General features: G+C 43.1%; 1 protein-coding gene across 2 annotated transcripts in view; it reads right to left on the bottom strand.

The window, feature by feature from the left end:
• The window catches only part of LOC122646660 (histidine kinase 5-like), a 114043-nt gene that overhangs the window by 2063 nt on the left and 84841 nt on the right, over positions 1-27139 (bottom strand). For both annotated transcript variants that reach the window (XM_043840249.1, XM_043840248.1), the window contains exons 11-12: positions 24824-25648; positions 24486-24665 (exon numbers count right to left, since the gene is read on the bottom strand). In XM_043840249.1, the coding sequence (XP_043696184.1) occupies positions 24486-24665; positions 24824-25648 (1005 nt within the window). The remainder of the gene's footprint in view (positions 1-24485; positions 24666-24823; positions 25649-27139) is intronic.

The following is a 27139-nucleotide window of genomic DNA, read 5'->3' as shown; positions in this document are numbered from 1 at the left end:
TTCTATCCCTTTTGAAGTAGAGATCCTGGAAGCTGTCTGCTCCCACAAGCCCAACAAAGCCCCTGGCCCTGATGACTTCAACATGAATTTTTCCTATCCTGCTGGGACATCATCAAGGATGACCTTATCTTTGCAATCAAAAGCTTCTTCTTCAACCCTAACCAAATCCACGACATCAACCATACCTTCCTCTGCCTCATCCCCAAGAAAGTTGGTGCTTCCTCCATCATCGACTTCAGACCAACCTCCCTTTGTAACCTCCTTTATAAATTCATTGCCAAAGTCTTAGCGAATGCCTCCAACTTGTTGTAGAATCCCTAGTCAGCCCCAACCAATCTGCCTTCATTGTTGGTCGTTGCATAGTTGACAACATCATCCTTTGCCACGAAATTGTCTACGGTTTCAACTGTAAATCCCACTCTCCATCCGCTCTCCTCAAAATTGACATTTATAAAGTCTTCGACTCTGTCAATTGGGGCTTCATCTCCCAAACCCTCCTCCACATGTCCTTCCCCTACCCCCCCTTTTCTTTCACTAGATCCATTCCATCTCCATCCCCTGCTTCTCTGTCCTCTTCAATGGTAACCCGCAGGGTACTTCTCCTCCTCTATTGGATCCATCAAGGTTGTCCCCTCTTCCCCCTTCCTCTTTTGCTTGGCCCTTGAAGTCCTTTCCCACAACATTCAATCCAAACCATATATCCCCCATCCCCAAATGCAAGTCCAACAACCTAACCCACCTGGCCTTTTGCTGATGATTGTATGATCTTCTCCAAAGCTGATCCCCAATCCATTGAATCCATCATGTCCTCCCTCCACCTTTGCTAAAGTCTCTCGGGTCTCTGCATTAACCTCCTCAAATGCCACATTTTCCTATCCAGAGTCTCTGATGCCACCAAAGCCCACCTCATCCACCTCACTGGCTTTTTCATTGGTTCTCTCTTGATTAGATACCTTGGCCCCCACCTCACTGCCCACTGTTGCTCCCCCATTTTGGACATATTGCGCAAAAGGTTGCAGCTCTGAAAAGCCAAACTACTCTCGTATGCAGGACGCTTGGTGCTCATTAGATCTGTGCTCCAATCCTTTTATATATTCTGGTGAGAGTTTTTGGTCTGCCCAAGGCCACCATCAAAGTAGCCGAATCCATCATGTGTTCATTTCTTTGGAAAAGTGTCGACTCAACCAGATTTCTTCACCCCATGAGTTAGTCTACTATTTTCCTTCCCAAGACCAAAGGGGGCCTTGGGCTAAGCCAAATTAAAGATATCAACCTTGTTGGTTCCCTCAAGCTGATCTGGAAGCTTATTACTAAGAAGGACAGTTTCTGGACATCTTGGGTCTATGCAGTCTCCTCGTAGAGACTCTATTTGGTCTGTTAGCTCCTCCACAAATGCTTCTTGGGTTTGGCGTAGAATTCTTCAGGTCAGACATGTTGCCATTGACGCTATTAGAACCAGGATTGATGGCAGCCTATCCACCTCTCTTTGGCTTGAGAAGTGGCACCCTTACGGTGTCCTCTCTCTTGTGGTGCGGATAAGAGACATATACTCCTCCAGGCTTGGTAGGGGAGCTTTGGTTGTTTCCATCATCACCAGGGGCACCTGCCCCCCCTCTCAGATATTTGGGGATCCCCCCAGTCATCGTGGCATGGGAGATGTGGTTCTTTGGCTTCCCTCTGCAACATGCTCGTTCAGTTCCCACTCTACTAGGGATCGTGAGGCATTGAGGTCCCACCTCGATATGGAACAAGATTGTAAGGTTCAAAGGCCGCATCCCCCCGACACAGCTTCACCACCTGGAGAGCTCTCTTCAACTGCCTCCACACTCAGGCTTTCCTTGTCTGCCACTACATTCAGTTCTCCCCTTCATTCTGTCTTTGTTAGAACGGCCACATGACTTTTGGTGGGAGCTGGGAAGACTATTTGTGACACCGCGGGCAAGTTTGCCTTTTGTGCATCTATCTCTCACATTTAGATGGAGCTCAACCTCCAGAGATGGACTCCAAATTCCTGTCCATTCGACAAAATTTGGAATGCCATCTTCTTTGAGGTTTCCTCCAACTTAGTCTTGCTGCCCCTTAAACCTGCAAGGGATACCCCAAAGAACAAGCTCATTATTGTCTCCTAGGGTCTTCCCATTCCCTCTAGCAACTGGCTCCCCTTAGCCTAGGCTCGCTGTTTGTTTTTCTCTTTCTTTTGTTTTCTTGCCCTTGGGCCTGTATATCCCTTCTTTTTTTCTTCGTAATATAATTTTTATTCATCCAAAACAAACAAAAAAAGACCCAAGTAGTGCGAATGTGGCACTCAATAAAAGTGACAAACCAACTATAAGAGATAGAAACATAATGGGCAGGGCCCCACACATCTGAATGTATTAAATGAAAGAAGTAGAACTTTTATTATCAGAAATAGGATAAACATGACGAGTTTGCTTGGCAAAAACACAAGCATCACAAAAGAAACTATTTTGATTACAACATTGAACTAAACTGAGAAAAACTTTAACTAAAGTACTAAGAGGAGGATGGCCAAGATGCCTATACCAAAGATGCAACTCGGACAAAGGAAAGGAGGAATCAGATTGATGAGCCTATGTGCCGATGATGGAAGTAAAAGCTGTCGGCGAACTGTCAAGCACATATAAACCACCAACCACCTTACCACATGCAATCGTACGACCCGTTACCAAGTCCTGGAATAAACAATGATTGGGAAAAAAATTACTTTGCAGTTTAAGTCCCTAGTTAAACTACTAATGGATAATAAATTAGTAGAGAATTTAGGAACATGCAACACAGAGGAAAGACAAAGAGAAGGAGTGCACTGAACAGACCCCTTGCCAGAAATTGGCGAGAGAGACCCATCAGCAACCCGAACTTTATTATGACCAGATAAAGGAGAATAATTGAAGAAAAGGGAGGAAGAACCTGTTATATGATCGGTTGCACCAGAGTCAATAACCTAAGAGTCAGGTATGACTGAGGTGCAATTCCCACCAAATGAAATACCTAAAGAGTGAGGCATAGTGGAATCTGATGGCAAGGAAACAGCAGAAGCAGCCAAAGAAGGAGGCCCGGAAGAAGAGGTATCCAGCCGAGTCATCATAGTCCGGAGATGCTGAAGTTCTTCAACCACTTGGGAAAGAGACAGATCAGTAGTTTCCTGCTCCTCAGTAAATGCCTGGTTTGCCCAGACATTATTGGATCGATTGGAGCCACCCCTCCCCCGCCCACGGGTATCTGCAGGGCGACCATGAAGCTTCCAGCAACGATCCTTGGTATGGCATTCCTTCCCACAGTGATCACATTTAATAGGAGGGCGATCACTAGTAACACTAGAGCTGTGGGAAGAATTACCACGAGAAGTAGGCTGAGAATCAGAAAGTAGGGCTGATCGTTCCTGAGTGACAGGAGTAATCATGGCTGTCCGGAAAGTATCTTCGGCTGCAAGAATCGCATAGGCCTTCTCAAGAGTTGGTAGGGGATCACGATTCAGAATATTGGCCCGGATTTGATCAAATTCAATGTTGAGGCCAGCCAAAAAATCAAACACCTGTAAGCCATCTCCCGACTTCCGGAAAGCAGTGGTGTCAACGTCATAAGTAGCAGTGAAGGTCCCCAAAAAATCACTGCTGCCACATTGTGCACATTTTATTGTAATACTGAGAGAGGGTCAGCTCTAATTGCTTGGTGGAGTGGAGTTTCTGACGAAGTTCATAACACTGGGCAGCATTGCCCACTTGAGAGTAGGTGTCATGGGCTGTCTTCCAGATCTTGGCAGCCGAATCAAGTAAAAGGTAGCGTCCGGCAATCTCTTGGTCCATGGAGTTGACCAGATATGACATAACCAGAAAATTAAAATTCACCCATCTATCTTGCGCAGCTCCGGTTTCAGTAGGCTTGATAGAGGTTCCGGTGATGTAGCCAGAAAGACCACGGGAACCGATAGCAAACAAACAAGAATGAGACCATAACAGGTAATTGACCCCATTTAATTTAATAGGGCTGGCTGGAAACAGAACAAAATCACGCTGTGACGTGCCGTCAAGGCCAGAAGAGGCTGATGTGATCTTAGAAGTGTCAGGCATTGTTGCTGGTCAAAGATAAGTAGTCAATAACCAAAAAAAATCTGCAGAAAAATTACTGCATAAACCTGATAAAAAGCTGCAGAAAAATTACTGTATCGATCTTAAAATTCTGCAGGAAAAAAGGCCCCGGTGCAAAAATAGATCGGCAAGGCTGGGAAAAGCTCCCACGAGAAGGAAGAAAGAAGAGAGAGGTAGCGGGAGAGTGGCAGAAGGGTGTGAGGGTTGGCGGAGGTTGGCGGAAGTGTAGGAGGCTGGCGGAGGGTGATGGTGCTGCTAGCGGTAGATCACGACAGGAAGAGAAAGAAAAAAACAGAAAGAACTTTAGGTCCCATATTCCCGGATTATTTTTGGCTTTGATACCATGTAGAAATCCGTGAATCTGACTTGTCTATGAGACACAGGCCAACCCTTTATTTATAACTTCAGAATATTACAAATATGGAATGATAAATATGGAATGATTTACTCAATCCTTACCTACCACACCTACCACACCTAACACACCTAACACATTTAACACGTGCATAATGAACCTAGACATTATAGGTACAAGGACAATATTACCCCTGAACCTATATTACAACAGCATGGAACTAATTGGATCTACCCCTACCACGACCATGAAGTTTCCAACAATGTTCCCTGGTATGGCGCTCTTTACCACAATAAGCACACTTCACAACTTTCTTGTCAGTGGAAGAACGATCACCATAATGTGTAAAACCACCTCAAGATTGTGATCCAGAGCCAAAAAATAGAGCTGATTGCTCCTGGATATGGGTTGAAGGATGGCAGTATGGCAGCTGTCTTCTAACTAAACCATAGCATAAGATTACTCTAGACAAAGAAAAAGATCACATGAGGACATATGTATCTGATCGTATTCCACATTGAGACCTGCCAAAAAATCATAAACATCACGCTTCTTGAAACTAGTACATCTGCAGAACAAGTAGCTTGAGATTCTTCAAAGAAATCCAACTCCTGCCATATACCCTGTTACTCATAGTATTGGGATAAAAACATCTCCTTCTGTTTGGTTTCATGTATTTTCTCCCTCAGTTCATAAACCTGGCCATCATTCCCAACTTGAGAGTATGTGCCCTTGGTAGCCTTCCAAATATTTGCAGCGGTATCCAATAACAGGTAACCTCGTGCAATATTAGGTTGCATGGAATCGATAAGGAAGGATATTACCAGAGAATTATCCGAACTCCACTTCTTCAAAGAGGGATCAACAGTAGTAGGCTTCTCAGATTCACCTGTCAAATACCCAGAAAAACCACGGGAGTCGATGAACAAGAAGCAGGATCGAGCCCACATCAAGTACTTGCTCCCATCCAACTTGATAAAGCTAAGAAGGAACGAAGGAAAGTCAGTACGACCCATTCCATCAGTTCCAGTAGATGTAGTTGTGATATCAGACATGACTACTGATCTCAAATCAATCAAACCTTAAAGAGAAGATGTGAAGGAGAAGAACTTGTAAGACATGCTACAAGAAGGGCAGCAACCTTATCAAATCTTCAATGTAACATCAAATCTTTTTCCACGAACAATATACTATCAAGAAGAGGATCCCCGAGAAGGGATTCAGGGAGATGGCTTGCTTCTGCTGCCATTGCCGGAAGGGATTACTGTTTCTCAAGTCGAAGGTGTTTTGACTGTTGAAACTTCAGTGCACTCTGAGGATGCAGTCAGACACCAGCTGGAAGCTAACCTTCCCCCTTTCCCCTCAAATGTTTCCTCAAATGTTGTTATCACGTATGGTTTGAATTCCTTCCACTATAGGAACTCTTCAGGCCTGCCCCTTTGCAAAGGTCTTCCTGCCCTTGCTTGCCTTGGTCTGCATGCCAACCCTTTTTCCATCCTGGCTTCTACTGAAGCTGTTTTGGACGTTGAAGTAGCTCCCAATGAAACTTGTGGTTTGATTACCTACATGGAGGCCTCAGCTTAGGTCCTAAGAGATGGGCTTGGCAATGATGTGGACGACCTCCTTTCCCCAGGCTCCTTGGGGGCCTAGGTCACCTAGACGGACGCCTTGTCGCTTTGTTGGTGTCGCCTTGCTTTTAGACCCTCTCCAATGCCATGGTCGCTTTGCCGTCTTGATAACTATGGATGGGCCCTTGCTCTCATAAACTCAATGGGCTTCATTCCCCAAACTCTTCTTCTTCTGGGCTTGGGGTAGGGCTGGGGCCCTCTATTGAAGTTCTCATCTCTATCGGCGTTATTCCAAATTGCTCTCCAAGTGGTATTGAGTTGGTGGTTGACCTGAGGGCGGTTGGGAAAGATCTCCACATTGATGTGGCTGAAGAGGTGCCTGGTGGTGCTTCCAGCCTTGGGTCCTCTTCGTCTCAAGAGGCAGCTTGACCTCCTCCCAACTCCTCCTACTCGCAGGTGCAAGAAGGATAACATGGAGAAGGTAGCTGCTGCTCCCGCAAAGGACCATGCAAAGGGTGTCGACGAAGCTGTTCTTCACCGAAAGTCAACTAACCATCCCCGTAAGGGTGGTGCTAGAAATGGGTAGCTCCCTAGCTGCCTCCTTGGCGTCCCATTGATCAAGGTGTGATCTTGTAATAACGTAAGGCTAGGTAACAACTACACTAACCCCATATAGGATCACAACATTCCCAATAACAAGGTACTTATTATACCATAAAATGGCGACCCAATAATAGCATGACACGTGGCATCCATAAGAAACCCGACCAGTAAAGAACGATGGGCTATGGGTTATACCCGCTCGGTATTCTGTCCCAGACGCACAGTACCGGAATGATATAATCGACCGGCTAACCCGATGGAAATATCCACCTTCACTAAGTCAACTATCGTGTCCGCGCCTTGGCATGTCACCACCAACCAGCATAGTTCTCCCAACAGGAAACCATAACCTACGCCACAACGGCATTAATGAGCATTTATGAATGCTCACCAAACTAGACTCCCTGACAAGTGGGAGGCCTTATCAGATAGGGACTCTCCATTACCTGATAATCAGGAACACTCCATTTCTTGACAACAAGGAGTGCCTCATCTCTAGTCAAATCGAGATCTTCTCGTTACCACATCAATTCACCATACCAATCCCATAAATAGGAAAGTAATACCCATGCAAAGGGATCACACACTTGAAACTCTTACTGTTACTTTTATTTGCTAAAGAGACCTAACTTAGGCATCGGAGAGTCCCCCACTGGTACCCACCGGCCCTCATCTCCCTTGTATATTTGCTCCTTTGAGCAAGACTACTCACTGGAAAATCCATCTGAAGGTTTCTTGATGCAACAGTACTGTTTTCAGACCTTAATAACAGAATATATAGCTTGACTCAACAGAAAGTAAACAAGGATTATAACAATCCTTTAAACTCCCCAACATACATCGGAAATAATCCCAATCCAAAGGCATACTAGACGCAACCCCAACAGAGCTTATACTCCAGAAATAAACTTGAATTTAAATATCACAGCAACAGTCAAGGATTAGGGAGAATATTACCATCGAGTAGGGGGATTATTGATGAGATTAAGGCCTTCAAAGTTCAGCCCAGGTTGATGGCTGAAACTGTAGTTCTCAAACTTTCCTGTTTTAGAACACCAATAGGAGATTTCATATATCTTGTAAACCAGATCTAAGAATGGGTCCAAACCCAGGTTGAGTGTTGCTTCTGATGGGGAGAATGGATGCTCCAAACATTAGCCAAAACTGAGGCCTAAGGGCTGAGTTATCACAAGGTTATGAAAATAGAAATAAATTCTCAAATTCGAAACTTAGTGGAGATAATCAATTTGTCAGAGAACAAGAATCAGAACAGGGGAAGGTGGAGAGACAAGAAAGGGGATAGGGGCTATCTCAGTCAAGGGAATCTCTCCCTACAAGGTCTCCCACCTCACAACCTCTCAACTGGGAAAACATTATGGAAAGCAAGCTCATTCAACTTTTTTGTTAAATTGCATGGAAGGACCTGGTGTCCATTACATTATATAGGACATTTCAAAAATATAAAAATAAAGCAAAGGAAACTTATAACTTGTTCCCCCAAGCAATTACATAACTATTGCTAAGAAACCAAAGAATAATATCAAAGGTTACAATAAGTACAAATAAAAAAGGGGAAAAAAAACTCGACTAGATAAAACAAAACTCGTAGCCAAAGGCACACCCCATGATTCTGGTTTTGAGAGAACCAGTAACTCTCAGCCGCATGGGCTGGCCCAGCCAAAAGGCTAGTTGGCTCTATAACCCAATGGGCTGGCCCATATGTTTATGTGATGGACCACCCCTTATGCTGATTGGTGTGGTTATATTTTAACCCATACAATTGATCTGCATTATGTAATCTTGACCCTATTCTTCTTGGAGTTGGTCCTACTGCCTAGCGGTTTTGAGTTCCTCTCTTTCCGCTTGTATCCTCTGCGGATTCCCTGGCTAGCTTGATTTACTTATAGGGACAGACAGTTCTTTTTTTGTGGAGATTTTCTACATCTATTCTCTTTTCTACCTCTTTATTCTTTCTTATTCTTTCGTCTAATTTGGAGAGGGGGATGGGGAGAATTTTGGGCTTCGTTGAATATATTAATCATTAACCCAAAAAAAAAAAAAGCCATATTTGAGGTTTAGGGGAGTTTCATAAAGACTTTTAACACTTTATTGCCATGTTTTTCTGTGGATTTTAAAGCACAAACTTGAGAATCAAAGCATTGTTCTTTCATTAGTATATCTAGCTTTTGAGCTTTGTAAAATCTCTTAATTGGAAGAGTGGTAGGAGATAGGGTGTCTCCAAATTTGTAATCACAAGGATGATTGGAGTAACATGTGATTGCCACCATTGGGAAATCAATCAGGAAGGCAGGCGTGTTTGGGTGCCATTGAGAAACCAATTTGTGAGAAGGTTGATCACCTAGACACCTACCCTTCGAAAGTGATCGGGATAGTGGAAAGTCCAAGTGGATGCTCTTGGTATTGGATGTAGGCAACGGTGCTAAACCGCTCTAAAATCCCTTGTATCAATTATCACTTTGTTTCTCCCTTCCTCCTTTACATTGTGCATTTGTAATTTTATATACACCCTCTTGAGTTCATCGTCAGGTAGATTTTAAGTCAGCAAAAGGTTTGTAATATTCCACAATACCCAATTCACCCCCTCTTGGATTGCCACCGATCCAACTCCAGATCAGGAACTGGTGTGCTGATTACAGATGTTACCCTTCAAGAGTTAGAACAGATGCAAGAAGTGAAAAACAAAAATTAATGTAGAAGTAATTGGAAGTGGGTGCTTGGTTTAACAATTAACAAAGCGAGAGAGAGAGAGAGGATGCGAGGGAAGAAGTAAGGAAGGAATCAATAGAAGCAGCAATTTGATGAGCAGTCCCTTAGACTCGGGCATCATTTTTCAGAGGAATGGCTAACTATATTTCCCACATGGCAACACCAACTGCCCAGTCACCCATGCTCCTATCCAAATTCAAAAACATACCTAACCACACCTTCCTCCACATTATTCAAGACAGGTGCCTTGCAACTGCTCCCTGGGCGTCATGCATTTCCCAAGTGATGCAGATACATCACCAAAAGAGGCTTATTTTGATGGGAATAAGTCTAGGGTTAGGTTATATACGTGTTGGGCCTTTGATCCCATGGGTTTTCAATGTAATATATCACTTTTATGGACTTAAAGTAGGGCTACATAGGTTGCATACGGGATTAGCTCTATACTTAGTTTATTTTCATGTTTGTTTTAAATTGAACCGGTTGAACATTGGTCCAATTTAAATGATTTCAGTAGTTTTCTTTTAAGCGTTTAGTGGGGCTGGATTAAGACTCTATTTTGATCCTATTTTAGTTTCGTAGTCAGTTTAAGTTACCTAATAGGTTAAGGATTGGGTTAGGCCTTTCCTTTTAGTATAAGAGTCTATTTTTGAGAACACGAATTTTGATATTAATGAAAAGCTTTTTCTGCTCTTCTTCTCCATTGAAGATTTTTGTCTTGTGTTTGATCAAGGCTGGTGGGATCGGTGTTTGATCTGATTGACACCTTGCAGCGGGAAACCCGGGTGGGTCGTTGGTACGATTGGTGTTTGATCCTGTTGAAGTCGATAGTTTAAGGGCAAATAGGTCTTTGTAGCTTTTCCTTATTTTTATTTCTGCTTTATTGTATTTAGTGGATGTAAGGGCAGTTTTGTCCAACTCTCTTTAATATAAATAATACATTAAGTGCCTACGATAGAACATCTCGTTCTACCGCAGGTCTCCCCTCTCTAGGGATTTGTGATCTCTTCTTCTTCCTCTTCTTCCTTCTCTTCTCTCTAATCTGGTTGCTCAGTTTCTGGTATTATATCATGGTATCAGAGCAGTAAAATCAGATTGGAGTACCTCCTCTCGATCCTCTTCTGGTTCCCTTCAATCGACTTTTGCACCTATAGCTGCCCCTTCTATGATGTTATTCCACTCCTTTGAAGAATTAATGGAGTGATTTCTACTGCTATTTACTTTATGTGATGACTGAATAGAGTTCTCCCTCAACTATTTTTGAAGGCTGCTGAAATCGATGTCAGGACAAAACCCTGACAATAATTGATTGTCTCTGGGAAGGTGTGGTTTGATGTCCTATGGTTCAGGCCTGCTTCTACGTAATGCTTAGTGCTTCTGGGGGCTATTGTAACCTAGTTCGAGTGATGGTGCTACTTGTTTGAAGGTTTTCTTCTTCTTCCCAATAACTCTGACATCGATTCTGCTTTGTTCCCTGCCTGGGCTGCCTCTATCGAGTGTGGTGTTGGTGCTGTCTAGTTTGCAGTTGTTGCTGCCCATTATTTTCTTTTTCATGCTGCATTAGTGTCTCTTATTATCAGCTACCGTTATTGGTTGCTGCTCCTCTACCTCTATTACTTCAGAATTGATTCTCTATGTGCTTGTTCTATCGATTGCTTGAAGTTTATCTACTATGGCTGATTCGAAGACCCCTCACGACAATGTCAATGTTCAGATTACATCAATAAAATTGAAGGGGAATTCCTACTACCTATTATGGGTACAGGCTGTCCGGGTTTACATTATAGCTAAGGACAAGCTTAGCTCAAGGTACTAAAACTCGGAACTCGGTACCAACTCGGTCCCTTGAAAAACCGAGTTGAGTCAAGATCTCGGTGAGATCTCGCCGAGTTGGTGCATTTTTCTTCCGACTCGAAGCCTCAACTCAGTGGGTTTTAGACCTAGTTTGGATCTGAAACTTGGTATTCAGCCTATTTTAGGCCATTTAAACACAATGACATTATCAGATTTTGCAAAAACAAAGTCCAAATAGGAGTTATGTAGCGGTCAAACTTAATTTGGTGTGCACGAATGCTGTCAAAATCGTTCTGAATGAAAATATATTCTTGGACATCAAAACAAATGAATATTTTACCGCACTTTTGGTTTTTAGCAATGTTTTACCATATTAAGATTTATGAAATTTTTAGATTTGAGAAAAACCCAAGCATTAGAAAGTTGAAAATTGCACCTACCGCTGAAAATCTTGTTTTTGTTCTTGAACTGGGGGGTTGACTTTTTTTCTTTTTGGAATTTGATTTTTTAACTATTTTTATTGGATTCAAATAGGGGGGTATTTGCTTATTTATAAATATCTTAAGTAAATGAAATACAATTACAAAACATGAAATACAAATACAAAAACAAATGAAATACAATTACAAAAAATGAAATACAAATACAAAAACATTTACTTAAATGATATTGGGTATAAATAAGTGTCTGTCTTAGTTCCTGGCCTAAATAAGTGTCTGTATACCAAGGTTTGCATAGATAGGTGTCTGTATACCAAGATTTTCCACCAAGATCTCGAGATTTGGCACTCATATAAAGGAGTTTGGATCAAGATTCTCGAGAACTCGGAGAGATCTCCTCGCCGACGAGATCTCGAGATCTCGGTCTAGTTGTTGCACTTTTGCAACTCGTATCGGTTTCTCAAAAAACCGAGAAACTCTCCGAGATCTCGACGAGTTCTTGCGAGTTCTCGAACTATGGCTTAGCTACATTACTTCTCCTCCTCAAGAACCTGATTCTAAGGAATACAGCACTTGGAATAAGGAGAATGCAATTATTTTAATTTGGTTATGGAACAACATGGAGCAGGATATCGTTGCGAATGTTATGTTTCACACCACGGCAAAGGGAGTCTGGGATGACCTCAAGGAGACATACTCTCAAGAGAAGAGTATGACATGAATCTTTGAACTTTATGAGAAACTGTTTCAGTTTCAGCAGGGAGACAAGCCCCTCCAAGACTATTACAGTGCATTTAAGGGCATGGTTGAAGAGTTGAATGTTTTTCAGCCCCTTACTACTGACATTGAAAAGTTGAAGGCTCAACGGAATGAGTTTTTTGTCTCTAAGTTTTTGGCTGGTTTAAGTCCTAGTCTTAAGGCTGTCAAAGGACATCTGTTGGCCGGTGAATCTGTCCCTACTTTGAATGACATTTTTTCTCGGCTGCAACGTATTGTTTCTCCTAGCTCCAAGCCTGAAACTAACCCCAAGGAAAATTCGGCTTTCACTACTACTAGAGGTCGTGGTAGAGGTCGTAGTTTAGGGGGAGGATGTGGCTTTGGTGGTCGTACTTCTGGTGGGCAGCATATTGATAAAGCAGCCCGATTGTGTTCTTATTGTGGGAAGACAAATCACACTGTTAATACTTGCTGGTCCAAGCATGGAAAACCTGAATGGGCTCAAAACTTGGCCACTCATGCAGCTTCTGAAGATGGTACTGATTCTGTTACACCTAGTGATACTAAGGCTGGTTCGACTGTGGGAGATTCTTCTTCCAACTACCGCGATGAGATGCAAGAACTCCTACGTCGCATCAAGAGTCTAGAGTCATCCACTTCTACTTCTGGGGCATCCACCACTATTGCCACTCTAGCCCATGTAGGTACACCGTACACCTACTGCTCTCCTTTCCTCTACTTCCACACCTTGGATCATTGATTCGGGGGCTTCCGCTCACATGACTGGTAAGTCATCTGTTTTTAGCTCTATTTCTCCTAGTTCTCATACCCCACCTGTTATTGTGGCCAATGGTTCCTCTACTTCTGTTATTGGACATGGTACAGTTTCTCTTAATTCTAATATTTCTCTTTCTTCTGTCTTACATGTTACCCAATTCCCTTTAAGTCTTCTTTCTGTTAGTCAACTTACTAAAAGTTTGAATTGTTCTGTAACCTTCTTTCCTTCTTATTGTATTTTTCAGGATCTTCACACGAGGAAGAAGATTGGTGGAGGGTGTGAGAAATATGGACTATATTATTTGCATGGTGCTGCCCCATCTGCTTCAGCTATAGCTACTACTGTTGGTGGAGAGTCTCCGTTTCGATGGCATTGTTGGCTAGGACATTTGTCTTTGTCTAGGTTTTTTTTTTGGGTGAATAAGAATTTCATTACCAAAAGAAGAAGAGAAGAATTTACAAAAGGCCCTAAAGAGGAAGAGCCCAACCAGCCAGCCTAAGCATTAGCCGGAGCAACCAAGGAGACATTTGAGAGACCCTAGGACTGAACAATGGTCCTATTCCTAGGGGTGTCTTTACAAGTAGAGGGGGGAAGTAAAGATAGCTTTGCTTTAATTTCAAAGGAAATGGAATCCCAAATCTTTTGGAAAGGCCGAGAGATGGAGGTCCATTTTCTCAAATTACGCTCCATCCAAATATGGTTGAGAGTAGCACAGAAAGCCATCTTTCCGACTGCGTCACAAGTAGAGGAGCCATCGAAAGTCATATCAATCCAAAGCCATTCTCTAGCGAAGGGAAGAATACGTCTTCGGACAGGCCAGCATTTAAGGAGCACACCCTTCCAGATTGCAGCTGCAGTAGGACAATCAAAGAAGAGATGGTTCAGGTCTTCATCATTGTTCCAGTAGAGGCAGCACGCACGAGGAACTGAAATCTGGCCGCTGCGAAGAAAGGCTTGAGTAGGGAGACAATTGTTGAAAACTCTCCAGGCTGTAAAGTAATGCCTAGGAATGTGATGCTTGAACCAAAGGAGCCTGTGCCAAGGGACCAAGGGGCCTTTCAGGCGAATAAAATTCCAAGCAGCCTTAGAAGAGAAGGAGCAAGAGCTGTTGGAGTTCCAATTGACACAATCACCTCTTGAGGCAACCCTTCTAGTGACCAGGTGGAGCTCATTCTAGATAGGAGTGAGGATAGGACCAGAGATGGAGGGAGCCCAGCCATTGTGGTCTAAAATATCAGCAACCAATGAAAGCCTATGTAAGCCTGAGGAGTAGATGGATCTGGGGGTAACCCGATGAAGCAGAATTCCCATAGGGTGCCAGTTGTCAAGCCAGAGGTAAGTAGACTAACCATCACCAATGGTAGAGCGAATGACTTGAAGAGCCAAATGACGGCTGGCAATGATTTTCTTCCAAACCCAAGAAGCATCGGAACCCGCAGAGGCAGTCCAAATGGAATCATGGCAAAGGCGGCCCGAGTAGTTCCAATCAACCCAAATGCTCTTCTTTTTTGAGGCTATCTTCCAGAGGAGCTTGAAGGTACCAGCTGAGTTCACTTCTTTGATACGCCGAATGCCTAGACCTCCTTCCTTCTTGGGAAGGCACACTGTAGCCCAACTCAAGGGATGAAGAAACCTGGAGGAGTCAGAGCCCTTCCAAAGGAAGGAAGCCATAAGAGCTTCCATGGCCTTGATAGTAGATTGAGGGAGTCCATAGATACCCGACCAGTAGATATACGAGGCTTCCAGAACTGATCTAATGAGGGTTAGCCTGCCAGCATACGAAAGAAGCTTGCTTTTCCATAGCTGAAGTCTCTTACGGATCATGTCCAACAAAGGGGTGCAGTGATGAGCAGAAAGTCTAGCAGTGATCAAAGGAATCCCCAAGTATTTGACAAGCAACTGACCTTCAATGAAACCAGAGATGGCTAGGAAAGTTGCTTTGTCAGCCTCAGTAACTCCAGCAAAGAAGATGAGGGACTTGGATGGGTTGATGCACAAACCTGAGAGCTCTTTGAATTGCTGGAGACAAAGTAAAATAGTCTCTAAGGAGGCAATCGAAGCCTTGGAGAATATCATCAAGTCGTCCGCAAAGGCCAGGTGGGTGAGCTTTAGCCCTTTACACTTGGGCATAGGAGAGATGAGCTGCTGGTCAGTGCAAAGCTGGATCTTCCTGGAGAGGATTTCCATGGCAACAGTAAACAAGTAGGGGGAAAGAGAGCATCCTTGCCGAATCCCCACATCAGCTCCAAAGTACCCTGCCAGACTGCCATTAACTAAGACTGAGAACTTTGGGGAAGAGATGCAAGAGCTAATCCAGTGAACAAAGGGTACAGGAAACCCCATCTGAGTCAACACTTGAGCAATGTAGTCCCATCTAAGATAATCAAAAGCTTTGTGGATGTCGATCTTCAGGAGTAACGAAGGAGAGTGATTCTTCCTATCAAAGCCTTTGACAATATCATTACAAAGAAGAATGTTATCAGAGATGTTCCTGCCAGGGATGAAGGCTGTTTGGTTATCACTCACCAAGATGTCCACCACACTCTTGAGCCTTATAGCAAGAATTTTAGCTATGAATTTGTATAGAAGATTGCAGAGAGCAATGGGCCTGAAGTCATTCATAGCAATTGCACCTTCCTTTTTGGGGATAAGGCAGAGGAAGGTGTGATTAATACCCTTGACTTGATTGGGATTAAGGAAGAAGCTCTATGGCAGCTATAAGGTCAGCTTTGATGATATCCCAAGCAGCTAAAAAGAATCCCATACTAAAACCATCCGGGCCAGGAGCTCCATTGACCTTGAGGGAATGAATAGCTTTCACAATTTCATCTTCCTTTGGAATAGTGCTCAGGGAATCCAAGAGTTCAGAAGGAACAAACTTGTTGAGCAATTGGATAGGGACAGAAACATGCTCCTGTTGAGGCCTAGAGAAAATTCCTTTGAAGTGTTGAACTGCCATGTCCTTAATATCCTTAAGCGTGTTGCTAGCAATGCCATCCTGCTGAGTGAGCTGAACAATAGAGTTAGAATTAACTCTAGCTTTCACCGACCTATGGAAATAAGCGAGTTGGAATCCCCCAAATCCAGCCATTTGATTCTTGATTTTTGCTTGAGGAAACTTTCTTCTCTGGCTAGTAAGGTGGAAAGCTGAATAGAGACCTCTTTTTCTTCCAAAGCAAGGGAATCATTGAGCAAGTTTGACTGCAACCTAGTTTGAATGGAAGCAAGTCTGTCTTTGCAATCTTTAACTTGGATGGTGATGTTGCCAAAAATGTTTAGGTTCCAGTCCTTGAGAGCAGCCTTGACATTTTTGAGTTTCTTGGAGAAGGCAATGAGAGGGGTGGAGAAGGCAAGGACAGGCTTTTGCCAAGCTTCAAGCACAACCGGGAGGAAGGTTGGGTGAGAGGACCACATGTCAAAAAATTTGAAGGGCTTGGGACCAAAAGAAGTGAAGGGTTGAATTGCGAGAGAAATGAGAGAGTGATCAGAGATGCCTGGGTCTTCAAAAGAGGCATGAGAGGAAGGGAAGGAGTTTAGCCACTCTTCATTAACAAGAACTCTGTCCAATTTGCAGGCAATGCGACTGTTTCCAGCCCTTTTATTGCTCCAAGTAAGGGGAAACCCAGTCCATTTGAGGTCATTAACAGCTATATCCTCAATGCAATTGTTAAAGTCATTCATAGCAACCTGGTCACAGTGGTCTCGCCCCTGTTTTTCATGACTGAAACGAATAATGTTGAAATCTCCTCCAAGGCCCCAAGGCTGGGACCCAATTTGGCTAGCAAAGGTTCTAAGATCAGCCCAAAGAGAAGACCTGAGAGCTGGGCAGTTTTCAGCATAGACCACAGAGAAGAAAAAGGAGAAGTGGCCTAAGGAATCAGAGAATTTGGTATGCAGGAATTGAGAGGAGGAAGCTGAGAGGGAAATGGAGATTTTTTTGGGGTCCCACAGGAGCCAGATTCGGCCATTGGGGTGATGGATGTAGTTGGAAATCAAAGACCAACCTGGAGCTATGGAGGCAAGGATTTTGGAAGAGTTGGGCCCCTTAATATGGGTTTCCAGGAGGCAGCAAAAGCACGAGTGAGAATCTCTAATATGCAAACGAACGGCAGCCTGCTTCGTGGGAGAGTTGAGACCGCGAGTATTCTAGGCAGTGCCGTGAATCATTTGGACAAAGGCTGAAGGGGCATCGCAGGCTCTAGGAGCCTGGTAAACACTGCTCGAGATCTGGTTTCACTATGATGCCGCCGGCGATAAGAGCTGCCGGAGGGAGCAGAAGGAGTGGGAGGCGTAGGGAGGGGCTGACGAGGTAAAATAGGGGAAGAAAGAGAAGCAGGTGTAGAAGACGAAGTTTTCATTAGAACTGGGTCGGGTCCAGGACCCAACAGGGAGTTGGAACCCGTCCGAGAGAAAGAAGGGGTTGGGATGGAGCAACCCGACCCAGAGGAGAGAAAGTGGGATGGGACAACTGGGCCAGGGGGAAAGGAACCCGGTTCAAAAGGTAAGGCAGACTGAGAAAAGCCCAAGTGGCCACATGGAGGAGGGGGGTCAACTGAGGAGGGGCCCACATGATTCAAGATAGCAAAAGAAGTCATCTCGGGGTTCAATAAAGAAGGGGAAAGCTGAGAAGGGTCTTCTCCGTTATCAAGTAGAGACAACTCGCAAGAACCAGAGGTCAAGGGAGAAGTTGCACACCTCAGAGGAGCAGATGAAGACTTCGAAGCAAGAGCAGCACCATTTTCTAAGCCAGAGCCTAGAATAGAAGTCTCGGCAGCAGGATCTTCTGTCATGCGAGATCTGCTCTGGGGGAGAACCTCAAACTGCAGCTTCTCGGGACATGAGATAAGGTCAGAGTCTTCAGGCGAAGCCAGGAGGCTAAAACGATTCTGCCTGTCTGACCAGGGCTGCTGCAGCGATTGAGACTATTCCTTGGTGCTTTCCGGTGGTTTCTTCTTCTTCCAACGATGGTTCCGTTGCCGGAATCTAGATCTTGAATGGCCTCGAGAGGCGGAACGAACATCCCTGTTGTGAAGATTCAACGGCTCAGCTCTAGCAGTGGCCAAACTCGCAGGCCTCTCCAGGGGAATACCAACAGATAAAGCAGGTCCATCTCCCCCCTAAGGTTTCGGCAACCAAGGGCTGGGCAACAGGAGTGCAATGCTGGGAGCCGTGGCCGAAAGTTTTGCAAACCAGGCAATGGGGCGGCAGCCAATCGTAGTGTAATTCCTGGTCGAAGGAATAGTTCTCGCCTTTGTTGACAGTGATGAACGAAGGGAGAGAGTCCGCAGCGGAAACTTCAACACAAATTCTCGCAAAAGCTAAACGATCCTTCCTGCGAGTGCGCACATCAAAGAACAAAGGTTTTCCCAAGGCAGAGCCGGTCAGGCTGAGACCATCAGTACACCATAAGTGAAGAGGCAGTCCTGGTAAAGTGATCCACAGAGGGATGGAGGAAAGGTCCAAGCGCCTGAGTTGTATTTGGCGAGTCCACTGACGCAAGAAGATTGGCTTTTTACCCACCAGCCAAGGGCCACCTTCCAAGGCTCGAGCTTTGTCAAGAGAGGAGGAGAATTTGAAGATAAAAAACCCATTGTCAAGCATAAAGGTATCCAGAGTACCATGGGGACGCCATTGCTTAGAAAGGGAAAGCTTGACAATAGGAAAAGGAGGTCGAGGACCCAGAAAATTGCCCACAAGGCAATCTTCCCAAAGTTTTGCTTCATCCGAGAGCAGTTCAGGAGGGCAGCAGACCACCTTCGAAGGGCCAGTTGAAGCAGAAGGAACAAAGTGCAGGGGAAGTCCATCTGAGCTGGGAGAGGAACCTGCACCAAGGATGGAACTCCAAGAAAGAGGCTGGGAAACAGGGGGATGCAGAGTAGAAGCAGGGGAAGGAGAGTGGGAAGCAGGGGCAGGACTTGAGGAGGCCCTCAATCTTTCCCTATTACTTGTATCTCTTTCTTTGTCTAGGTTACAAGTTGTTTTTCCTTAGTTTAAGCCTTTAAATAAATTAGAGTGTGAGGGTTGCGAGTTGGGTAAGCATCATCGTGCGACTTTTCCCTCTCGTTCTATGCCCCGTAGTGCATCTTTATTTTCCTTAGTGCATTCAGATGTGTGGGGTCCTTGTCGTGCAAGCAATAGACATGGTTTTCGTTATTTTGTCACTTTCGTGGATGATTATTCCTGGACTACTTGGCTGTACCTTTTAAAGGATAGATCTGAATTTTTATCTGTGTTTCAAAACTTTTGCAATGAAATAAAGACCTAGTTTAATGCTTCAGCTAAAATTTTTCGGTCTGATAATGCTTTGGAGTTTGTTCAATCTGAGATCTCATCTTTTTGTGTTGCTAATGGGATGATTCATCAAACTAGTTGTTCCTATACTCCTCAATAGAATGGGGTAGCGGAACGGAAAAATAGGCACTTACTTGAAGTTGCCAGGGCCCTCATGTAGCATATGCAGGTGCCCAAACATTTTTTGGTGTGATGCAATTCTTACTGCCTGTTTTTTAATTAACCGTATGCCATCTTTTATTCTTGGTGACAAGTCACCTTTTTCTATTTTGTTTCCTGGTGTTTCAAGTTTTAGTCAGCCTCCTAAAGTTTTTGGGTGTGTTTGCTTTGTTCATAATCTCCATCTCAATGGTGATAAATTGGACCCTAGGTCTACCAAATGTGTCTTCTTGGTTTACTTTAGAACCCAGTAGGGATATAGATGTTATGACCCTCTTACCATAGTCCGAAATCTCGCGAGATCTTGCCGAGATTCTCGGTTTTTTCAAAAGCCGAGTCGAGATGGCAAGGGAAACAGAAAAGTACCTTATCTCGGTGAGATCTCGTCTCGATATCATCTTGAATTTTTATTGAAAAACAGAAGACAAATTGCAAGATCTAGGCGAGATCTCAGCGAGAGTTTCGGGTCTCGGTTGCTGGATATGGGTCACTTCACTCACTTTACCCATTTAACTTAAAATGTTAGGCATATACATGCTGTAAACAGCAAGGTTTGACAGAACCTTGCTGTCTATTATTTGGCTCTCTTCTCTCTAACTCTCTTCTTCTCTCAATCTTCTCTTCCCTTCTTCATTTTTTGGTTGGATTGAAACATTTGGAAGCTGAATTTGGTGGCAAAGTGAAGATTGCAGCTCAATTTTGGAGGATTGCTCAAGTTTGTGAAGGTTTTTGATGGTTTGTAATGCTTATTAACTTGTTTTCCTATTAATTAAATGTTTTGTTTGAGTTCTATGTACATAAATTATGTCATTAACGTATATACTATGCTATTTTAATACGTCACCGCCTACCAACTAAGGGTCCGATGTAAAAGTCATATTTGGACTTTGTTTTTATAAAATCTAATAATGCCATTGTGTTTAAATGGCTTAAAATAGGCTATCTACTGATTTTCAGACCCAACAGAGGTCTAAAACCCACCGAGATGGGCTTCCGAGTTGGAAAAAAAAAAAAGTGCACAAACTCGCCGAGATCGGCCCAACTCGGTTTTTTCAAAGGCCGAGATGGCCCCGAGACCCGAGATTTCAGACTATGCCTCTTACTAGAAGGAAATTTGTCAGTGCGGATGTCACCTTTTTTGAAGGTACATCCTATTTTTCTGATAAGCCCACTGTGTCCAGTGATCCATTAGCTGCGTCTGATTCTCCTCCTATTCCTACCATTGTTCCCTTGCCTACCTCTCCACTACAGGTGTATCGGTGCAAGAGGCACTTTGGGCAGCTCCATACAGAGCAGGCTGGCCCTTCTGCATCGCTTCCTATACCTTCTTCAACTTCTGGTGGAGATCCAGTCTTACCTGTTCTTCCTGTATTACTAGCTGATCCGGATCCTAATGACTTACCCATTACGACTCGGAAAGGTAAACGTTCATGTACTCACAAGTCTTTAGTTACCTATCCTATTGAGTAGTTTGTTTCTTTATCCCATCTTCCATCTTGTCATCATAGTTTTGCTACCTCTTTGTCTTCCTATACTATTTCCCGCACTCACACTGAGGCTCTTAGTAATCCTACCTGGAAAAAGGCCATGGATGTGGAAATTGATGCTTTACTGACTCGACATACATGGGAGTTGGTAGATTTACCTCCTGGTAAAGACCTAGTCAAGTGTCGGTGGGTGTACACTATTAAGTATCATTCTGATGGATCTGTTGAGCGACTTAAAGCCCGCCTGGTAGCTAAAGGGTACACCCAGACTTATGGTGTTGACTATTTTGAAACCTTTTCCCATGTGGCTAGGCTGAATTCTGTTCGTCTCATTATTTCTCTAGCTGTGAATTTTGATTGGCCCTTGTATCAGTTAGACATCAAGAATGCCGCAACCTCTAGGCTATGTTGCTCAGGGGGAGAATAGTGGTCATGTGTGTAGGCTGCACAAGGCCATTTATGGGCTGAAATAGTCTCCACGTGCTTGGTTTGAGAAGTTTAGTTCTGTTGTGACTCACTTTGGTTTTACCCAATGCTTCTCTGACCATTTTGTGTTTGTTCGTCGCCAAGGAGAGAAATTGGTGGTTCTTGTTGTTTATGTTGATGACATTATTGTATCAAGGAATGATGAGAATGGAATCAAAGAAGTAAAAAATTATTTACAGCAGCACTTTCAAACTAAAGATTTGGGCCAGCTACACTACTTCCTTGGGATTGAGGTTATTTGAAGTAAAAAAGGAATCAACCTGTCCCAGAAAATATATGTTAGATCTCTTGACCGAAACTAGTATGCTTGCTACAAAACCAGTAGATATTCCTATGGATCCTAATCACAAGTTTGGCTCTGATGATGGTGAGGCCCTGGAGGATGTTCATTCTTACAGAAGCTTGATTGGGAAGTTGCTGTATTTAATAGTCACTAGGCCAGATATTTCTTATGTTGTTGGTGTTCTCAACCAATTTATGCAGTCTTCTTGTAAGTCTCATTGGAATGCAGCCATTCGGTTTCTTCGGTACTTGAAGGGGGCCCCTGGGAAGGGGCTGATTTATCAACCCAATAAGAGTATGGAGCTTGTTGCCTTGATGCTGCTTGGGCAGGTTCTGCTGGTGATCGTCAATCTACTACTGGGTATTGCATGTTTGTTGGGGGTAATTTGGTTACGTGGCGAAGCAAGAAACAGACCATGATTGCCAGGTCCAGTGCTGAAGCAGAGTATAGAGCCATGGCCCATACCACTGCTGAGTTGATGTGGGTTAGGTCTCTCCTACTTAAGATGGGTTTTTCAGTCCCAACCCCTATGAATGTTTTGTGACAACCAGGCAGCCATCTATATAGCTAGTAAGCCTGTCTTTCATGAAAGAACTAAGCATATAGCGGTGGATTGCCACTTTGTTCGCCGCGCAGTTTTGAAGAAGCTCGTCCAGACACCGTTTGTTTCTTCTTCTGATCAGATTGCTGATGTGTTCACAAAGTCGTTATTTGCTCTTAGTTTTCGATCTTGTTGTGACAAGCTGAGCATGGGTGATATATATGCTCCAGCTTGAGGGGGAGTGTTGAAGTCGATAGTTTAAGGGCAAATAGGTCTTTGTAGCTTTTCTTTATTTTTACTTCTACTTTATATTTCTCCTTTATTGTATTTAGTGGATGTAAGGGCAGTTTTGTCCAACTCTCTTTATAAATAATAAATTAAGTGCCCGCGATAGAACATCTTGTTCTACCGCAGGTCTCCCCTCTCTAGGGATTTGCGATCTCTTCTTCTTCCTTCTCTTCGCTTCTCTCTAATCCGGTTGCACAGTTTCTGGTATTATATCAGATCCAATCAACACCTTGCGGTGTGAAGCCTGGTTGGTTCTTTTGAAGCTCTCCTTCAAGTTCTTTGAAGAAATCTTTCAAGTTCTAGTTAAAGATTCAATTTCTATTCAAGTTTCTCAATCAAACAGGCTGCTGCCAAGGGAATTCTGCAACAACAGTGAGTTTGAATCATTATCCCCTACAATTCTACATATAATTCTCTAACAGCCCAAACCCTAAGATTTCCTTTTTTGTTTTAACTTTTCCCAATACTTAATTTCTGCCCAGACCAAACCAGCCAGCAAAATCCCTCCTTTTTTAGATCAAACTCTCCACTCCTGCCCCTATAGCACTCGATCCAAACCCTAGCCCCATCCTCCCACTCTAAACCCTAGATTCCCCTATTTTACACTTTTCAAAAACCCGAAACCCTAACCCTAAATTGCTGTTAATTCAAAACAGCATACTTCCCCCCATTAAAACATCTTAGGACCTTCACTGATAGACTCCCTTGCCTTAACCTAATAAAACCCTAACACCAAACCCTAACCCTAATTTCACCAAAACCCCTATTTTGACCTAGTCGATTCACCTATTCATAACAGATCCTGGTTTACTGACTCCTAGTTTGACTTTTCAAATCTAGGACTACATTACCAAGCCCCCACACAACCCACGAACCTTATGCCTAAGCTGTAGAGTTGCCTCAGACGATTTTGAGTCAATACCAAGTCCCAATAGCCAGAGAAAAATTTAAAGAAAATTAGATTTTCAAGGAAAGAGAGATCAAACAGATGTCATGAATAAAACAGAGATCACAAATCTCCATGGAGTTTTTGGGTTTGTATGACTTGTGCCCCACAAGATCAGCAAAAACACTGTGAACAGAACAACGAACAAGAAAATGAAACAGGCCATGTAGAACTTCATGATATCAGTCAGCTTGCCCACCTCTGCCACCTACATCATCGTCATTGTCTACGAATATGATGTCTTGGCTGGTCCAAATCAGAAATCGAGGCTCATGGGAGAAGAAAACATTGAAGAAGAAAGTCAAGACACTGTACAACAAGATGGTACACGTGGTAGCGGAGTTTGTGAAGAAGAAGGATAAGCTGGTGATCGAGTTGCAAAAAGGAATCAGGAGCAGGAGAAGAGGAAATGATTCTAAAGAAAGAAGCCCAACAAGCTAAGTGAGTGAAAGCGACGCTTTGTGGGAAGTTTCATCACTTCAATTCGTACATTAGTTGCCACCAATGCTGTCTGGCCTTCCGGGACCCAAAATGGGGTTTCTCTAACTTGGAGGACCCGATCATAGATGCTCCTAACATAGAGGACTCAAAGTGTAATTTACCCAAAAAAAATAATCCTCCTTATCATATTGAATACTATTGACTAAATACTTGAGTTAGAAGATCTAATTTCTAGGACCAATAAAATAATGGTCTAGATTGCCCCATGCAAAAAGGTACGACAGAAGTGATGTGGATAGCTTCTTACTGTGTTGCTACATCCTTACATTGGGTCGTATACAACAAACACATTCCATGAAGAAAATATATTTACCAAAATTCAACACCGATGGACAGATCAGTAACTACCTTCCATATGAAATTAAAAATTTTAAATGTTTCTGATTATGATGAGCATGATCTATTTAGCGCTTACCGCAATTATGGGGACCCGGCATGGAGATGACATCACACCTGATCCATTTAACAATGAATCAGAAGAAGGAACAGGTTTCTCAATCCCCGCCTCTGCAGCAGCATCCCAATTGCCAGTTTCCTCAAATGAGCGAATCAACCTTGTGGCTTGAAGGCCATCCATTACTGGCATGCAGACATCCTGTACAGTAAATTAAAGTTTTCAAAACTTATAAAGACTTCTGAAACAATGTTCCAGCACTACTTTGCATATTTCTTGTGTTTCCAACACTGTTTTAAGAACTTATCAAAATGGAATGTATCATATCTAAATAAAATCTAAATGGTTGAAGAAGTTACCATCAAAATGAGATCATATCTGTGACACTGAACTGCACGAACGGCTTCTACTCCATTATTCACAACATCTATACTACGACCTAACTGCTTCATCATTGACTGTGTGACCATCACATTAATCTTGTTATCTTCCACAAGAAGAATTTTGGGTTTCATTTTGGATCTGGGTGGTCGTTCACTACTGCTGCACATACTCTGGAAGCTTCTGTCAGATTTCTCAAGCTCCTGCCTCCGACATGTATCTTTGAACTTGCTTGCTGCTCCAATTTCACTCACTTCTTTGAATGTCTTAGAGAAACGTGGGGAATCCATTCCAGAACTCTGAAACTTGCCATTCGCATAAGCTTGACATTTTTTTCCTGAAGTAGCTGTTTTTCCGTTATCAGGATCCTGGTGCTGCCATGAAGAACTTTCAGGACTAGGGACTGTCTCTGTAGCATCAGCCATCAAATGGGCATCATCAAGTGAAGGTGTGTTTCTTGATCTGTCATTGTTAGAAGGGAACAAGAAGGAATCCTCGGACAAGCAATTAAGCTTATTTAGGGGACTGTACCCAATTTTGTGTGGTGGACGTTTTTGTGTTCTTTCGGAACCAGTAGATGAGAATAGAGAGCCCAGTGTGCGTGATTGAAAGAGAAAAAAGCCAGAATTTGCCTCATTATTGTTCCCATCAGAAACAACTTCATGATCATCAATATCTGGCTTTTCATCAACATCACCGAGATGCTCCTTCTTCAATGAAACCTTGTAAGGTAGTACAAATGTAAATGTAGAGCCACAATGCTCCCGGCTGGTGACAGTAAGTTGGCCCCCCATCAGTTCCACCTGTCTCAAATGCACCCAAATTGCAAAGTTTAGTGTAGAGAAAAAAATCTTATGCTACTAAATGTTACTTTTCTCTAATATTAAATATAGAACAAAGTGGCATTCGAGTAAGAATTAGAATGTGCTTCTCGATTTCCTCCCACAACTGCTAGTCTACAACTTGAAATTAAAAGGTTTTCTGAATAAAGCAATCATTGATGACAGTTTTATAGATAAGCCTATGAATCTACAACTTCTCAAAAGTCAAAGCCGTTAGATTAGTTTTACTGTAAATTCAGCTGGAAGCATGGTTCATACAGTCTGAAAGACAGCATAAAACAACAATTCATTGAATAACACCACTGCCGAATTCATGGAAATATTTTCCGAAAAGATGCATGGACAGAATTTGAGCAAACTTTATACATTAGCAACTGGACAATTTAAGACTAAAGAATCAGAACAAGAATTGATGCCTTAGATAAGAATATGAAAGGTCCAAAATCTGCAACTCGGTTCCAAAAGTTACTTCGACCAGCTAGAAGTCCACAACTAAACCATATGCAAACCCATTTGGGTGAAATTCGGGAGGTACTTTCTTTTTTTTTTTTTTTTTTTAAACCCAAATATTACCTGGGACCCAGGCTGGCCCCTAAGCCTTTATTAAAATCAATGAGCAAATAATAAAGAATACAGGGGGGGACATTCTGCCTTACCCCTACCCAAGACAAGATCACACCTCTCAAGAAACAACCACCCCATACAAGAGTAAAAAACAACCAAGCCATTAGCTTCATAGTACAGGAAGGCCAGCCTTGTCCTCACGGAGAATGGCCTGAAAGGGACCACTCGGCATGCTCTCCGGCTGATAAACAGTAGAAGTCATCGCAAGACAAGAGTGCTTGGCCAACCAATCAGCCGCTCTGTTGCTCTCCCGGTAGGCAAAAGTGATGTTGGCCTGAGTACAAGCTAATAACTCTTGAATCTCCTTGTAGTGATACCATCCTTCCCATAAGTTACCCCTCCTCTGATTAACTGCTCTAACCAGATTCGGGGGGTACTTAATGAGTTAAAAATAAAGTTTATTTGGCAACAACTTTAAGTAGACTAGATGTCCCTAACCAGTAACCAGATGCCTGAAGATGGTCTTTCATTATATGATTTTTCAGAGTTGAACGATTCAGATGGGTTATGACTAGATCGCTAACCAACACAGGAAAAGCTAAGGACAAGTTGTAGTCAAATTTTGATAAGTGGGTAGAAATATTAGAAATTTTCAATATTTAGGAAGTGGTTTTAGAGTTTTAGTCAAGTCAACTTGGACAGTTAAATAGAAGGTTAGGGTCTGTAAGGCAACATTTATGTTCCAAAATACTGTTTCTGTCTTTTGTGATTCTGTGACTTTGGAGTAATATTATATCAACAAATGCTGTATGCTAAAACTGGAAAATATTTGTTTCTGCCATTAGAAAAAAAGTAACATGTATGGATTGCATATTAAAAGAAGAATTT

The sequence above is a fragment of the Telopea speciosissima genome, chromosome 11 (assembly GCF_018873765.1).
Source record: "Telopea speciosissima isolate NSW1024214 ecotype Mountain lineage chromosome 11, Tspe_v1, whole genome shotgun sequence".
Taxonomy (NCBI): Eukaryota; Viridiplantae; Streptophyta; class Magnoliopsida; order Proteales; family Proteaceae; genus Telopea; species Telopea speciosissima.
This window is presented reverse-complemented; position numbering and strand designations above follow the sequence as displayed.